At 31.7% G+C, this 17,826-nt stretch overlaps 1 protein-coding gene across 5 annotated transcripts in view; it reads left to right on the top strand.

The window, feature by feature from the left end:
- Positions 1–17,826, top strand: part of arhgap42b (Rho GTPase activating protein 42b) — a 148,874-nt gene that overhangs the window by 116,096 nt on the left and 14,952 nt on the right. For 2 of the 5 annotated variants that reach the window (XM_055173704.2, XM_055173708.2), the window contains exons 7-16: positions 2,444–2,548; positions 4,554–4,683; positions 5,196–5,296; positions 5,377–5,486; positions 6,024–6,080; positions 13,533–13,611; positions 14,011–14,050; positions 14,345–14,407; positions 16,100–16,177; positions 17,686–17,770. In XM_055173704.2, coding sequence (XP_055029679.2) covers positions 2,444–2,548; positions 4,554–4,683; positions 5,196–5,296; positions 5,377–5,486; positions 6,024–6,080; positions 13,533–13,611; positions 14,011–14,050; positions 14,345–14,407; positions 16,100–16,177; positions 17,686–17,770 — 848 coding nt within the window. The remainder of the gene's footprint in view (positions 1–2,443; positions 2,549–4,553; positions 4,684–5,195; positions 5,297–5,376; positions 5,487–6,023; positions 6,081–13,532; positions 13,612–14,010; positions 14,051–14,344; positions 14,408–16,099; positions 16,178–17,685; positions 17,771–17,826) is intronic. The other 3 variants (XM_055173705.2, XM_055173707.2, XM_055173706.2) reach the window with 3 other exon arrangements.

The raw sequence follows: 17,826 nt of genomic DNA, 5'->3' as shown, positions 1-17,826 counted from the left end.
CTAGATTTTGTTAAAATGGGGCGCTCCCAACCAGATCATGGGTCACAGGCGGTACAGTAAGTAAAACTGCATCAAATGTCTGTTTTGTTGGCAGTCAGCGCGTATGTGCATATAATGTAAACGACACAAGCCTGGTGTGAATCATAAATTATCCAGGAATAGTGAGATAATGTTTTGTGTTGCTTGCTCGTGACTCGCTCCACCTTAGGTACGCCTCCAGGAGTTCGGGTTTTTCCAGGAAGTAGCAGTACAGCTGATCTGTCTTTTATAAATCTGATAAAACTAAAGAGTCTTTGGATATATGAAGGATGTTATACTACTCTAATAGGTACTTAAGATTTACATGAGATAAGCAGAAACAGCGTGTGTTACAGTATATGAGCTTTAAACTTCAGCTGTTATTTTCTGTCCCACAGTCATCACCAAGCTACCAAGACCCTTTAGATAAAATGCACATGACCACACTTTAAAGCATTTTACTGTACTGTATACCAGTCCCTGGTATTAAACATACAGTAAATCAACTTGAGGTGCAATTTATCTCTTTATTTTTCAGTTGTTTTCATATTTGCACCAACTACACGAAGAAAGAGTGCACCAAATGTCTAAATTCCTACTCAGCAACCTGGCAAATGAGCACTATAGACATAACTTACACAACTCATTTCTGCATTAAGCATATTTATGCTTGTAACTGAGAGGGCTGATGTAAGCCAGAGAATGTGTAGTGCAGATTTAAAGGAGGTTTTAAAGTGTTTATCACCTGGCATGGGGTAAACAACGCACTAAATCTCCCAGAAGCACTGCAGCCGGGTCTAATGTCGAGTCTCTGGGTGTGATTTTCACATCTTTGAAGTATTCAGTGAAAACTGTGTGTTGCAAAACTCATTGTAAGCACTGTGATGAAAGTCTACCTGTGTCGAGGCCGAAGAATCGAAATGAAATGGAAATGTTAATGAAAATGCCTAAGCTTGTATTGTCAGCAGAATAATGCTAGATTATTACATCCTGCTTGAGAATATTTGGATAGATTGTAAGACGTCTGTTTATCTGCGGCACGCTGTCCATTACCATAGTAAAATAGTTCAACAATAAACGATTTCTATTTAAAGAAATAGAAAAATACACTTTTTTAATTGGCCATGGCTGCAACAATGCACATCAAATGGGCCGATCTTTGTTTAAACATTATGTGTACAGAGTAGTACATATGTGTATAAGTAGTACATCATGTTGTAAAAGGTGTTGTTTGACTTAAAATTTTTTCAACTAAGTACTTTTTAGAAAACTATACTGTAAAAGTTTGAAATACTAATATTAGAAGTTACTAATAATTTATTGGCAAGTTAGCCAAAGAATAAATCAGCTAATAAAAAAGCATTTGATTATACAGAAAAATAATCAATAGATTTGTCGACTAATCAGAAATATAATCAATAGATTTGTCAACTAATTGGAAAAGTAATCAATAGATTCATCGACTAATCTGAAAAATAATCAATAGATTAGTGGACTAATCGGAAAAACAATGAATAGATTTGTCGACTTAACGGAAAAATAATCAATAGATCAGTGTAGTAATCGGAAAAACAATTGATAGATTAATTGACTAATCGGAAAAGTAATCAATAGATTCAGCGACTAATCGGAAAAATAATCGTTAGAGTAGTGGACTAATAAAAAAAACAATCAATAGATTTGTTGACTAATCGGAAAAATAATTAATAGATTTGTCAACTAATCGGAAAATAATCAATAGATTAGTGGACTAATCTGAAAAATAATCAATAGATTTGTTGACTAATCTGAAAAATAATTGATAGATTTGTCAACTAATCGGAATAGTCAGTAGATTAGGGGAATAATCAGAAAAACAATCAATAGATTTGTCGGCTAATCTAAAAAAAATCAGTAGATTTGTTGACTAATTAGAAAAATTATTCGATGGATTTGTCAACTAATCAGAAAAAGAATCGATAGATTAATCGACAAAAAAAGGAAATAATCGTTAGCTGCAGCCCTAAAATAAACACTTAGTATAGCACAAGACTAATGTGACAAACATTTTCTTGTGTTTGTTTTTATAAAAAAATCTAAACAATCTGCTTTGAAAACCTTCAGAATGACTTATCCTAAATGTATTACCATGCTCATTTTTGCTCGTTTTTACAAACTAAAAGATGAGTCAAAACTATTGTCTGTAGTAAAATCCCTTAGATTAGTAGCTTTTTTTAAGAAAATCACTCGAGCCCAGAGCTAAAGTCTTCTGTAAGTCTTTTAAACAGATACAGTATTGTCACCCCTTCACTTACTTACAAACTGACACAAAGAATTGTGAAATCCCTGTTTGTGCTGAGAAAACGGGAAGAACTGCATTATATTTGCTGCTATGTTGTGTAACATAAATGTCATGTCTGAGTTTTCTACTTTTTTTGGCTTGCAGCTTTTGGCCTTTCTGCAAGGCCTGTTCACGTTCTACCATGAAGGTTACGAACTGGCCCACGAATTTGAACCTTACAAACAACAGTTACAGTTTAACCTGCAGAATGTAAGTACACACATCTCCTACGAGTCCCACATTTTCTCTTTCATGTTTTCACTAAGGCACCTATGTGACCAGAAATGTGTTAAAGTGCTTTTGAAAATAATCACAGAGATGCACACATATACTGTAAAGGGGTCAATGACACAACATGCATATTTTTGTGTCCGGGGGCTTTATGTACTATAAAAAAAACTTGATATATTTATAACATGCATCAATTTATTCTAAAAAAAACTATTTAATTTAAATACATTTTCTGTATTTTTAATATAATTTAATGTAATTTATATAATTTTATTTTGATATCTCAAACTTAAAATGTCAGGTGGGGCAACTCTCCATACAAAATAGCAGTTTAAGGCAACTGTTAAAAATGGGGTTTTAAATTGTTAAAAAATCTAAATAAGATACTTTTATTTAATATAAACAAATTTCACAAATATCAGTAGCTCTTGGGATGTTTGGTTAATTAAAAAAAATATTTTGAACAATTTGGATGTTCTCAAATGTCAATGTGGTACAACCGCAAACATAAGTATGAACAGTAAACATGATATCACATCATTCAGAGGACCCGAGGTGCTCTTATATGGCTGAATAAAAATTGTGTAGACTTCTCTCAAATACTAAAAAACAGCTACTTTAATGGTAAGCTGGTACACTTTCTATGTCAGGGGGTACAACCAATGTAAACTGAAAAAAAGCTATTTTATCAGACATATTTTATTGTATTTAAAAGTATATTTATGAATTTAATATCACAGGCAAAGCTTATACCAGCATGCAAGTAGAAGTCTGTTAAATGTAAATTCATTGCAGAGGTCAGGTGGTGCAACCAGAAAGTCAAAGGATGCAATGACTGCTATGAATCCCTCTAAAAAAAAAAAAAACATTAAGCTATATAAATTTAATAAGCTAACTTTAGTTTTAATAAATGGAAGTTTAGGTTGTCTATAATTGTTATTATAAATTAAATCATTATTAAATCATTGTTCTTAAATGTATAGTTTTCAAATGTTAGTTTTATGGTAAAGTTATTTAACACTTTTTAAAACTATTTTCAGGATTATAATTTATAAATGCCACTATCAAATAAACAAACAATCAGCATGAAACAATTAGTGCATTAAAAATTATCTGGCAAATAGACAATGATTGGTTGTACCACCTGACATTTTGTTTAAATGGGGATATCAAAAATATTGTGAAAAAATCATTACAATGTACTGAAATGTTGTTCAATAAACAAAACTTTTTAAATGCATAGTTCCTGACTAAAAATATGCATTCAGTTATTTTTAAAATATTTTTTAAATGAAGTTCTAAACGTAGGTTCGAGAGGAGCCTAAACATTCAGTCCTGTCAATCATCCTGAGAGCCTATTTAAGCGAGTCAGTCCTCACGCCTACCAGTGACGATTCATCCAGCATCCCTCCTCCTCCCCAAATCTCCTCGCTCATTCCTCTCTCTGTATAGTCTTACCATGGGGGGTTATGAACTTGGGGCTCGAGCTCCCTCTGAGGACAGCAAGCCAAGTATTATTCTACCATCATTCAATAGACTGAATGCGCAGGCGAACTTGTGAATACATTTTATAGCAGCTTTTTTGTCAATGAGCCAAAGGACAAACCTCAACATGAATATAGGTTCCTTACAATGTTACCCATTCCACGGAGAAAGCCGGTGAAATATAGGCCTATTCATTTAGTTTCTTTCAGCAACCTGTGAAAGGCAGAGTATTAATGCATCTTATATTTATGGTTGTCATTAAATCAGGATCTTGAACGAGCGCAAGATGCATTTTGTCAAAAAAAAAAAATTCCCAACCAAAAAATATGGTCCTATCACAGTAATTTTATCTAATAGTACCCTCAAGGTAAGGGAGGCTCATATTAAAGTACCATGATGTCATCACCATACCATCGTATCACAACAGTATGCTGTCTTGCTGGACAGTATGACCCTTATAAATGTTGTTTGTATGTGTCTGGTTATTTTTGGGATGAAGACAAGGAACAACTTTTTGAGCACAAAGCAGGAAGTTGAAAAGCTGATGAAGAGAGTTCGGTCTGCAGATCAAGACCAGAAGCCCCCGGGTCAGTGGACCATGGAGGGATTCCTCTACGTCCAGGAGAAACGTGAGTATTTTACTGAGAGACTGTGAGAAAACAGGTCTGTGGCCTTCAAGTCCAGACACTTATCATGTGTTTTTTTCATGTGGATTTATTTTTATCTTTTATAAATGACCTTCAAACAGTTTCCGCAAACTTTGGAGGAAATACCAAAGTAAAATTGCTGTTCACATATAAACAAGATTAGATTACATTGGGTAATGATATCATTTCAGATGTAACCGCCTGGTCTGTGAAAGAAAACATTGCCACCTGGTGGACTGATGTATATTCTCATTTTGAGATTTGGATTTCAGTCATGACATGATCTTACTCAGTCAATATTGAAGATATCAAAATTGTATTTTCACAGAATGTTTTTTATATTATATAGGATGATTTTTTGTAGAAAACAATAAATTACAAAAAAATTACTTTAGGTGGGTTTTCACCAGAAGTGACATGGACAATTTTTGAGTTTGAAAAGATGCACATTAAAATATTGTATGTTACACCTACATGTAATGTTTGTGCTGCAGGACCTTTGGGGTGCAATTGGATACGACATTACTGTACATATGAGAAGAGCCTTAAGGGCTTCAGCATGTGCAACACAGAGACGAAGGCCACCAATAAACAGGTACAGAACTGATCATGTGACTGTCAGCTATAGGAAGTTATTTTATCGCCTAATTGTGTCATCTTATTGTCTTTTATCAGAATGGAGTTGCACCGAATCTCCCCGAGACATTCAAACTGAAGTCCTGCATCAGGAGGAAGACAGACTCCATTGATAAACGCTTCTGTTTTGATATTGAAGTAGTTGAAAGGTGGGTGGGGGCGCTGAATGCACTATTCGCTATTTAAGAAACATTTTGTGTCACCCAAAAATTAAAGTAGCCCTGTCTTCTAAATCTAAAATCTTAAAAAATATGTTTGCTTTCATTGTATGCATAACATGTTTGTGTTTCACAGAAGAAAGTCTTACAGGTTTATTATAACATGAAATGACTGCAGAATAATTCATGACATAGTTTCCCTTTCATTTCCTGTTTTAAGAATGGCCTGTGTATTTTTTGCATGGTCCATATGTTGGTTATGCACTAACTAATCGTATAACGTTCATTTATTTCTTACATAAGGTGACAAATAGTGTATGTACTGTATGTGTATAACAACCACATGTGCACTTATTTGTTTGCACACTTGTGCATATTAACACTCGACCAATCAGATCTGTGTTGGTAAGTAGCATGCAAACGTTCATTGTGTTTGTGTACATTGCCACCTAGTGTTTCGTTTTCTGACAGTTCACTTTGTATGTACCTTGTATGTCCCCTGCCCCTTCTCTGTTTATTTCAATCTAGAAATGCCACCTATCGTGGAACACTTTTCAGACAACTGCAATTTTTCTTTAAAGCCCGGTATGTGACCAGCCCAGTGTCCTACGGCGCAGATGCATGTAGAAACTCCGCTTGTGATCTCGTGCATTCTGATCTAATCTCACCCAATCACTTTTAAAGGATCGCATGTTGAAAACCCAACCCACCCTCTGCACCCGTAATTGATGCAATGACAATGTGATTTCTTTTACCTGGCTGTGTGTGGTTTAACCCTTTCACCATCACGTATGATTTTAAAGCACTCACTTGACATCTAGAAGCAAATGTTTATTATCAGTGCAACAGAGTGTTTGGCTAAGCAAGATGGTGAAAGATATTTTTACTGCATAAACTCTGGTCCAGAACATAGTTGGCTGCCTTCCTACTGTAGGTCACTAGGTAGGCATCACAGGCACATTCCTAAGGCTTTTCCAAAGAAAAGATATCTAATTTGGGCATACAGTACTATGCATCCAATAGTATAGGCAATCCCATAATGCATTTTTACTTTATTTCTTATAAAATAAAATTATTTATTATCTACTGGGTAACACTTTACTTGAAGGGGTGTTTATATGACTGACATGACATCTTCATAATCATGACATGACACGTGCTATGAACATGAAGGAGATTATATGCATGTTTATGACAACTGTCATTAAGTGTCATTTGTTCAATTTTGTCATTTTTAATGTGATGATATTGTTTGAATTGTCTTTGTTATGACAACTTGACATAAACCAATATATCATAACTTGTCATGAAAACTTGACATTATCAAGACAACATAACTGACCACTTTTACCAGTGATACAAATATAATTTGTCATTGAAATGTCATTGGGTGTTGATACTCTGTCAAATAGTTTTATAACAGTGTCATGAATATTTTTCTTGACCTCAACTACAGCGTTAAAAATATAATTCGTCATTAAAATGTCATTAAGTGTTAATATTCTGTCAAATAGTTTTTAACAGCGTCATAAATATTTTTCTTGACCTCAACTACAGTGGTACAAATATAATTTGTCATTAAAATGTCATTAAGTGTTAATATTCTGTCAAATAGTTTTTAACAGACAGCGTCATAAATATTTTTCTTGACCTCAACTACAGTGGTACAAATATAATTTGTCATTAAAATGTCATTAAGTGTTAATATTCTGTCAAATAGTTTTATAACAGCGTCATGAATATTTTTTTTAACCTCAACTACAGTGGTACAAATATAATGTCATTAAAATGTCATTAAGTGTTAATACTCTGTCAAATAGTTTTATAACAGCGTCATGAATATTTTTCTTAACCTCAACTACAGTGGTACAAATATAATTTGTCATTAAAATGTCATTAAGTGTTAATATTCTGTCAAATAGTTTTATAACAGCGTCATAAATATTTTTCTTGACCTAGACTACAGTGAACAAATATAATTTGTCATTAAAATGTCATTAAATGTTAATATTCTGTCAAATAGTTTTTAACAGCGTCATTAATTATTTCTTGACCTCAACTACAGTTTTACAAATATAATTTGTCATTAAAATGTCATTAAGTGTTAATACTCTGTCAAATAGTTTTATAAAAGCGTAATGAATATTTTTATTGAACTCAACAACGGTGGTAGAAATATAATTTTTAATTAAAATGTCATTAAGTGTTAATATTCTGTCAAATAGTTTTATAACAGCGTCATAAATATTTTTCTTGACCTAGACTACAGTGAACAAATATAATTTGTCATTAAAATGTCATTAAATGTTAATATTCTGTCAAATAGTTTTTAACAGCGTCATTAATTATTTCTTGACCTCAACTACAGTTTTACAAATATAATTTGTCATTAAAATGTCATTAAGTGTTAATATTCTGTCAAATAGTTTTTAACAGCGTCATAAATATTTTTCTTGACCTCAACTACAGTTTTACAAATATAATTTGTCATTAAAATGTCGTAAGTGTTAATACTCTTTTGAATAGTTTTATAACAGCGTCATGAATATTTTTCTTGACCTCAACTACGGTGGTAGAAATATAATTTGTCATTAAAATGTCATTAAGTGTTAATATTCTGTCAAATAGTTTTATAACAGCGTCATAAATATTTTTCTTGACCTAGACTACAGTGAACAAATATAATTTGTCATTAAAATGTCATTAAATGTTAATATTCTGTCAAATAGTTTTTAACAGCGTCATTAATTATTTCTTGACCTCAACTACAGTTTTACAAATATAATTTGTCATTAAAATGTCATTAAGTGTTAATATTCTGTCAAATAGTTTTTAACAGCGTCATAAATATTTTTCTTGACCTCAACTACAGTTTTACAAATATAATTTGTCATTAAAATGTCATGAAGTGTTAATACTCTGTCAAATAGTTTTATAACAGCGTCATGAATATTTTTCTTAACCTCAACTACAGTTTTACAAATATAATTTGTCATTAAAATGTCATTAAGTGATAATACTCTGTCAAATAGTTTTATAACAGCGTCATGAATATTTTTCTTAACCTCAACTACAGTGGTACAAATATAATTTGTCATTAAAATGTCATTAAGTGTTAATATTCTGTCAAATAGTTTTATAACAGCGTCATAAATATTTTTCTTGACCTAGACTACAGTGAACAAATATAATTTGTCATTAAAATGTCATTAAATGTTAATATTCTGTCAAATAGTTTTTAACAGCGTCATTAATTATTTCTTGACCTCAACTACAGTTTTACAAATATAATTTGTCATTAAAATGTCATTAAGTGTTAATATTCTGTCAAATAGTTTTTAACAGCGTCATAAATATTTTTCTTGACCTCAACTACAGTTTTACAAATATAATTTGTCATTAAAATGTCATTAAGTGTTAATACTCTGTCAAATAGTTTTATAACAGCGTCATGAATATTTTTCTTAACCTCAACTACAGTTTTACAAATATAATTTGTCATTAAAATGTCATTTAGTGTAAATATTCTGTCAAATAGTTTTTAACAGCTTCATGAATTATTTCTTGACCTCAACTACAGTTTTACAAATATAATTTGTCATTAAAATGTCATTAAGTGTTAATATTCTGTCAAATAGTTTTATAACAGCGTCATAAATATTTTTCTTGACCTCAACTACAGTGATAGAAATATAATTTGTCATTAAAATGTCATTAAGTGTTAATATTCTGTCAAATAGTTTTATAACAGCGTCATAAATATTTTTCTTGACCTAGACTACAGTGAACAAATATAATTTGTCATTAAAATGTCATTAAATGTTAATATTCTGTCAAATAGTTTTTAACAGCTTCATGAATTATTTCTTGACCTCAACTACAGTTTTACAAATATAATTTGTCATTAAAATGTCATTAAGTGTTAATATTCTGTCAAATAGTTTTTAACAGCGTCATAAATATTTTTCTTGACCTCAACTACAGTTTTACAAATATAATTTGTCATTAAAATGTCATTAAGTGTTAATACTCTGTCAAATAGTTTTATAACAGCGTCATGAATATTTTTCTTAACCTCAACTACAGTTTTACAAATATAATTTGTCATTAAAATGTCATTTAGTGTAAATATTCTGTCAAATAGTTTTTAACAGCTTCATGAATTATTTCTTGACCTCAACTACAGTTTTACAAATATAATTTGTCATTAAAATGTCATTAAGTGTTAATATTCTGTCAAATAGTTTTATAACAGTGTCATTAATATTTTTCTTGACATCAACTACAGTGGTACAAATATAATTTGTCATTAAAATGTCATTAAGTGTTAATACTATGTCAAATAGTTTTATAACAGCGTCATTAATATTTTTCTTAACCTCAACTACAGTGGTACAAATATAATTTGTCATTAAAATGTCATTAAGTGTTAATACTCTGTCAAATAGTTTTATAACAGCGTCATAAATATTTTTCTTGACCTCAACTACAGTTTTAAAAATATAATTTGTCATTAAAATGTCATTAAGTGTTAATACTCTGTCAAATAGTTTTATAACAGCGTCATGAATATTTTTCTTAACCTCAACTACAGTTTTACAAATATAATTTGTCATTAAAATGTCATTTAGTGTTAATATTCTGTCAAATAGTTTTTAACAGCTTCATGAATTATTTCTTGACCTCAACTACAGTTTTACAAATATAATTTGTCATTAAAATGTCATTAAGTGTTAATATTCTGTCAAATAGTTTTATAATAGCGTCATAAATATTTTTCTTGACCTCAACTACAGTGGTACAAATATAATTTGTCATTAAAATGTCATTAAGTGTTAATACTCTGTCAAATAGTTTTATAACAGCGTCATGAATATTTTTCTTAACCTCAACTACAGTGGTACAAATATAATTTGTCATTAAAATGTCATTAAGTGTTAATATTCTGTCAAATAGTTTTTAACAGCGTCATAAATATTTTTCTTGACCTCAACTACAGTTTTAAAAATATAATTTGTCATTAAAATGTCATTAAGTGTTAATACTCTGTCAAATAGTTTTATAACAGCGTCATGAATATTTTTCTTAACCTCAACTACAGTTTTACAAATATAATTTGTCATTAAAATGTCATTTAGTGTTAATATTCTGTCAAATAGTTTTTAACAGCTTCATGAATTATTTCTTGACCTCAACTACAGTTTTACAAATATAATTTGTCATTAAAATGTCATTAAGTGTTAATACTCTGTCAAATAGTTTTATAACACGTCATAAATATTTTTCTTGAACTCAACTACAGTGGTACAAATATAATTTGTCATTAAAATGTCATTAAGTGTTAATACTCTGTCAAATAGTTTTATAACACGTCATAAATATTTTTCTTGACCTCAACTACAGTGGTACAAATATAATTTGTTATTAAAATGTCATTTAGTGTTAATATTCTGTCAAATAGTTTTATAACAGTGTCATTAATATTTTTCTTGACCTCAACTACAGTGGTACAAATATAATTTGTCATTAAAATGTCATTAAGTGTTAATACTCTGTCATATAGTTTTATAACAGTGTCATTATTATTTTTCTTGACCTCAACTACAGTGGTACAAATAAAATTTGTAATTAAAATGTCATTAAGTGTTAATACTCTGTCAAATAGTTTTATAACAGCGTCATTAATATTTTTCTTGACCTCAACTACACTGGTACAAATATAATTTGTCATTAAAATCTCATTAAGTGTTAATACTCTGTCAAATAGTTTTATAACAGCGTCATAAATATTTTTCTTGACCTCAACTACAGTGGTACAAATATAATTTGTCATTAAAATCTCATTAAGTGTTAATACTCTGTCAAATAGTTTTATAACAGCGTCATTAATATTTTTCTTGACCTCAACTACACTGGTACAAATATAATTTGTCATTAAAATGTCATTAAGTGTTAATACTCTGTCAAATAGTTTTATAACAGCGTCATTAATATTTTTCTTGACCTCAACTACACTGGTACAAATATAATTTGTCATTAAAATCTCATTAAGTGTTAATACTCTGTCAAATAGTTTTATAACAGCGTCATGAATATTTTTCTTAACCTCAACTACAGTGTTACAAATATAATTTGTCATTAAAATGTCATTAAGTGTTAATACTCTGTCAAATAGTTTTATAACAGCGTCATGAATATTTTTCTTAACCTCAACTACAGTGGTACAAATATAATTTGTCATTAAAATGTCATTAAGTACTCTGTTAAATAGTTTTATAACAGCGTCATGAATATTTTTCTTAACCTTAACTACAGTTTTACAAATATAACGTGTCATTAAAATGTCATTAAGTGTTAATATTCTGTTAAATAGTTTTATAACAGCGTCATGAATATTCTTCAGTTTATATATATATTTTTAAATTTCATCTAGGTGTTAGAGAAATAAAATCAATCATCCAACAATAATAATAATAATTATAATAATTAATAAAATTATATTTTATTGCATTTGGAGACCGATTCGCCTAAAATTAATTGAAAACAGTACAATAATGGGTTAAGCCATGCAGTGTTGAGTCCATATCACTGGACAGAGTTAATTACATTAAAATAATGTAATGTTTTGTTAGTTTTTTTCTTTTATGTCATAAATATGTGCACATACATAAGGTTAAGTATAATCTTTGATGTGTCTGTTGCATTTTGTTAAGGTATTTATTTAAAATCAAATCAAGTTGTCATCATAAAGACAATTCAAACAATGTCAACTTTGCATTAAAAATAACATCATTAAACAAATGACATTTTAATGACATAAATGTCATAAATGGGCATAAAATCTTCTTCATGTTCATGACACGCAACATGTCATGATTATGAATGTGTCATGTCAGTCTTGTGCACACCCCTTCAAGTAAAGTTTTACCATCTATGTTTATTACATTTATACATTTGGCAGGTGCTTTTATCCAAAGCGACTTACCGTGCATTACACGGTATACGTTTTTTGCTCTACCACTGAGCTATATAGGAACTTATTATAAGCAGATTTGATTAAAATCATTAAATCCAACAAAACAGACTATCTTACCCATTATCTATTAATATGCTTATTAGCTCATTCATTGATATGATAAGATTATACAACAGTTGAGATGGTCTTACAGCTTTTTGCTTTGTTTCCACTGTAGATCACATCAAATACTAACTAAACAGCAAAATGACTTACTCATACCATCACACTGCTCACTTTAACAAGCAGGATGGTAATATTTAAGCTTTAACTGAGCATATAGCTCATTCATAGACATTAGTGACAGCTGTTAAACAGGCATGGTTGTACTGTATGTGTTTTAATGGCTATAATCTTACCTTACGGTTACGGTTTGCACAAATGCTGTCAAATCAAGTGTGATCCAACGTGATTTATATTTCTGGGTGAATTAATTGGTGCTTGCGATTCAAAATGGTGTGAAACCGAGAGCCGAGCTATATGGAGACTGATAATTTGACATTTATGTAAATGAAGTAGCACTTCATTTGCATAAAGTAGCACGGTGTATATTGCAGCGATTCATATTTCCTCTAGTTTATTTGATTCTGATGTAAAGCTTTGAGGATGTGAGATTGACATCACATGATACTGTACATTTCAAGTCGTGCTTTTCACACTGTGATGTGTCCTCTTCAGGTGGTTCGCAGGACAACACTAGAAACTTACATGATTAAACAGTAATGGAATTGTTATTTTATTCAGATACAGAATTTTCACATTTAATCTGTTTTTGTACAGACCTATTTGTTGACTTTTTTTACACGTTCATGCACCTGTTTTAGTCTCTGACCTACTATAAAATCTATAGCCGATCATTCAGGAAATGATTTACCATGACATGATTTCATGCATGATATCAATAATCAAACATTATTCCAAACAAGCATGAAAGGTTTGCAGATTACCAGCTCATGAAACAGATGACTTAAATCTGTGCAGAGACTGAAATATCAGGTTTAAATTTATTTGGTTTCCCTCAGGCATGGCATCATTACGCTGCAGGCACTGTCCGAGTCCAACAGGAGACTCTGGCTCGAAGCTATGGATGGCAAAGAGCCGGTGAGATAGATTTTTTATTTCTGTATTCCTTCAAAACACCCAGCGTTGGGTCAAAAAGGGACAAACCCAGCCGTTGGGTTAAATTAACCCAGGACATGTTCATATTTGACCCAACAATGGGTTAAAACAACCCAGCATGGGTAAAATTGCAACCTAATGGGTTGGGATTGTCTCTTTTTGACCCCACGCTGGGTTGAAAATATCCCAGCATTATAAAAGTGTAGCTACCATAGAAACCATCAATCACTCCCTTAGCAACCATCCATAACAACCTACAGTAGCATCATGATAAAGGACGTTGACACAAGCAAGCACCACTTCATGCATCTTCTTCAGAACTTATCAATCTTGTTTTGCATTTTTGCAACAAAATAAACATTAAAATAATTTTTCTTGTAGATCTACAATCTTCCTGCTATTCTAAGCAAAAAAGAAGAGAGTAAGTATTCATACTGTCATTTTCTCTAGCACTGCTACAGTATGATATCTTATTTTAAGGTTATATTATTGTACAATGCCTTTACTTTTACAGTGTGTTAGACCTCACATGTTTAACACATTCAGATATGTGTTCTGTTTCCCTTCATCTGTCTCTACTCTCTTTCTGTATTTCTCTTCACAAGGTCAATGCTATTACATTGTGTAAGGGCAGAATAAGCCGTATCTCCTGAGTCTGACACCGGCTAAATCCACCTATTGAACATGTTGCTTTTCCTTTGCTTGTCTTTTGTAGCATCTTTAAATGAGGCTGGCTTTAATTTTGTGAGGAAGTGTATACAGCTGGTGGAGATGAGAGGTGAGTTGGGTGATGATAAATTCCCTCAACATTTTTGTTGCATCTGTATTAGTACAGAAAGAGACTAGCAGTAGTAGTAGTACTAGTAGTTATAATAATAGCAATTATAATAATAAAAGCATTTTATTTGATATATTTAGTAAAAGGAAATATAAAACACTGATAAAGATGTAAAATTAAAAGAAATTCATGTATAGAAATAAATAATAATGCCATGATAAAAGGGATTTAAATATAAGTTTGAATCTAACTTAACTCATTTCCTGGCAGCCTTTTTTTTTAAAGATGCCCGCTGGCATTTTTTGTGATTTTCACAAAATGCCTTCCAGGAATATTTTCTTCTATAAATATATAAACATATCACATAAAGAACAGAACTTCTGCTTTCAAACAAACAAAATGGGAGAAAATGTTTCCACCTATCTTTATTTGTTCTCTTTTTACAACCTCTTAAGGAGTAGTCCACTTTAAAGACTACTCCTTTAAATACGGATAGGTTTCTTCAAAAATACAAAATTTTGAGCAAAAAGCTGAAATAATTGCAGTTTTGTAAAGGAATTTTGTTAGTGATCAGATTCAGAACGAAGATCAAATCATACAAGGAGTTTAAAATTAATTACATTCGTTTTTGCTTCAGTTTTTTATAAATTGAGTAAGAGCTCCATCTAGTGGATAATGGCGAAATTACAGATTACCGTAAAAACTTGCCAGGAAAGCGCCATTGGCAGGGCGGCCAGAGTAAATCAATGTATGGGAAACACTGATTGACGAGATGACTCGTCAATGGCAGGGAAAGAGTTAAACGTATATAATATTTATTATATATTGTAATATTTTTTATACAGTTGTAAAATGCAGTAGCAAAATAGCTTGCAATGACAAATTAATGATCTCTGCTTCCTTTTCCCCATTTATGGGCTTCCTATTGAACACACAAAATGATTGACAGGCAGAGAGTGCCTCAAAGACATCTGATTTGCTAAAGAAAGAATACTTTGCTTTACGGTGGTCAATATGTTCACATCACCAGCCGAATGTATTCACTTTATTTGTATTTTTCTATTCTGTTAATAAAAACTAAGGATTAATAAAAAGGACTCAAACCAGAGGTCTCAAACCACCGGGTCATTTTTTACGGGGCCTCGCTGTCTCTCCCTTTCTCTCCAGAGCACACCTGTGATCACATAGCATAGTTTAAAAATACTTCTAAAACACAATCGATCCAAGAATTGACAGGAATGGCTCCATGAATCATTTTAAAATGTATCATTGGAAAATGTCACTCCTGCGGGCTTCTGGAAAACATAGACGGAATTTTCCAGCGGTCGCGGCACCATGATGAAAATGAATCTGCACTGTATTTCGCTTCAAACTTGAAACAATGAAAGTAAAAGCAGTCTGCCAAAACATGGTTCTACATTTCTACTAAAACTATTTTTAGTTTTCCTAATGGATGGTTTTTGGATTTTGCAAAGGTGAAATTTTAGCAATAATAGCCACTTAAAACAAGTAACAGAGAGGAGGTATTTGCAATATGCACAGCACCAAACCAACCCGCAAACCTCCACCCCTCCACATTTCGCGAAAAAAATAAAATAAAACAGTAAGTCTGCGGTGTATAAAAGTTAGATGTGAGAGAGATGATGTGAATATATGTGTTGTGTTAATGTGTGTGCCAAATGTTCCTCTCAGCAGGGCTCAGCACTACAGGTTTGTACAGAGTCGGAGGAATAAACTCAAAGGTGCAAAAGCTCATGACCACTGTCTTCTGTAAGTCCTTTCAATTATTAATTAATGATCTAATATATGAGAACATTTATGCATACACCAAAATTTCAGCAAAAAAAAGTGTATAGTTGATGTATATTGATATTTGTTAGTAGCCATAAAAGTTTACCAGGAGTTGAAACAACAGCATTGCATTGATAACCCAACATAGGTTGATTTATTAACCCAACATGTGTCCTGTTTAGGGATGGGACGGTATTAAAATTTCATATCATGATTATAGTGACCAAAGTTATCATGGTTATCAATATTATCATGGTTTTGTTAAATGAGATGGAAATGTTCAAAAAGAACTTATACACACACTGAAAACATTTGAAAAAGTTTTATTTTTGAAAATCACTATTTAATATTTCATGTCCCTGAAATTAATTCTGTGTTAAAAAAAAAAAATCTGTATAACAAGTTTACCGTGAATGAATACATTATCCCTTAAATGCCTTCTTGAGCAAAAAACTATGTTGCATGTGCGCATCTGCGTCAAACTGATTCTGATTCGCGAGTTTTCAAAATCACGGAAATCAAACATGGTTGTAATGATAATGAAAGGCGGGGTCCACGATGTTTGAAAAACGCTTTGGAAAAGGAGACGGGCCGACTCCCAAAACACACTTATAGCCAATCAGCAGTAAGTAGCGTGTCTACTACCCGACACCCTGGCCGGGTTGCGTATGTGTGGGGCGGAACTATCAACAGAAGGTCCAGATTCTATTGGGGTAGGGGCGTGTTTGTTTAGGTGATTATAAATATCAACATTGGCTTTCAAACATCGTGGACTCCGCCTTTAAATTTTAAACGATAATACTAACCATTAGGACATTTTATCGTGGTTAATCGTAGAATCGGTAATCGTCCCATCCCTAGTCCTGTTTAATATTTACCCAGCATTGGGTTAAAAAATAACCCAGCAGAATTGTACACTGTAAAAAATATTTAGCTGCCTTACATTTTTATTTTCATACATTTTGTACAGTGATCGATTTGTCTATTGCTTATAAAACAAGTTAATATGCTTAAAAATAATCCAAATATAAAATAGTAAGTAAAAATGACTACTTTCACAGCGAGTTTAATTAAACTGAACTACAAGATAATTATTTTTCTGTTTAGAAGAACCGTATGGTTCAGACCAGGGTAGCAAAAAATGGCTACAGATTTGTATTAGCTTTGACACTCCAAGTTAAGTTATTTTGGTATGTTTTTTGCTTCTTTGTGACATCTGCTATTAATTTTCCCCTGTTGGGTCACAATAAATATCTAGAATAAGCATATAAATCCAAAATTTTGGTTTAAATCATTCACAGACAGATATCTTAATCTATCTTTTATCTCTAACTGCATTTCTATTACTCCACCAATAACCATTCTGTGACACTTACAAATCGAATGTGCATAAATTACATTTAGTTTGGTTCCAATGAGGATTAGGAATAACAGCGTGACGTATGCACACGACTAACATTGCCTTTATGGGTGGGTTTCCCCTACAGCACCCAAAGCTCCTCCAGATATTGATCTTGACCCAGAAACCTGGGACAACAAGACCATCACCAGCGGCCTGAAGAACTACCTCAGGTTAGCACGTTCCTCGGGTTACACACTGACATTATTGCTAATGGAGATGTGAAAGG

This window comes from Misgurnus anguillicaudatus, chromosome 15, assembly GCF_027580225.2.
Source record: "Misgurnus anguillicaudatus chromosome 15, ASM2758022v2, whole genome shotgun sequence".
NCBI lineage: Eukaryota > Metazoa > Chordata > Actinopteri > Cypriniformes > Cobitidae > Misgurnus > Misgurnus anguillicaudatus.
The sequence above is the reverse complement of the archived record's forward strand: the minus strand, read 5'-3'. Positions and strand labels throughout refer to the sequence as shown.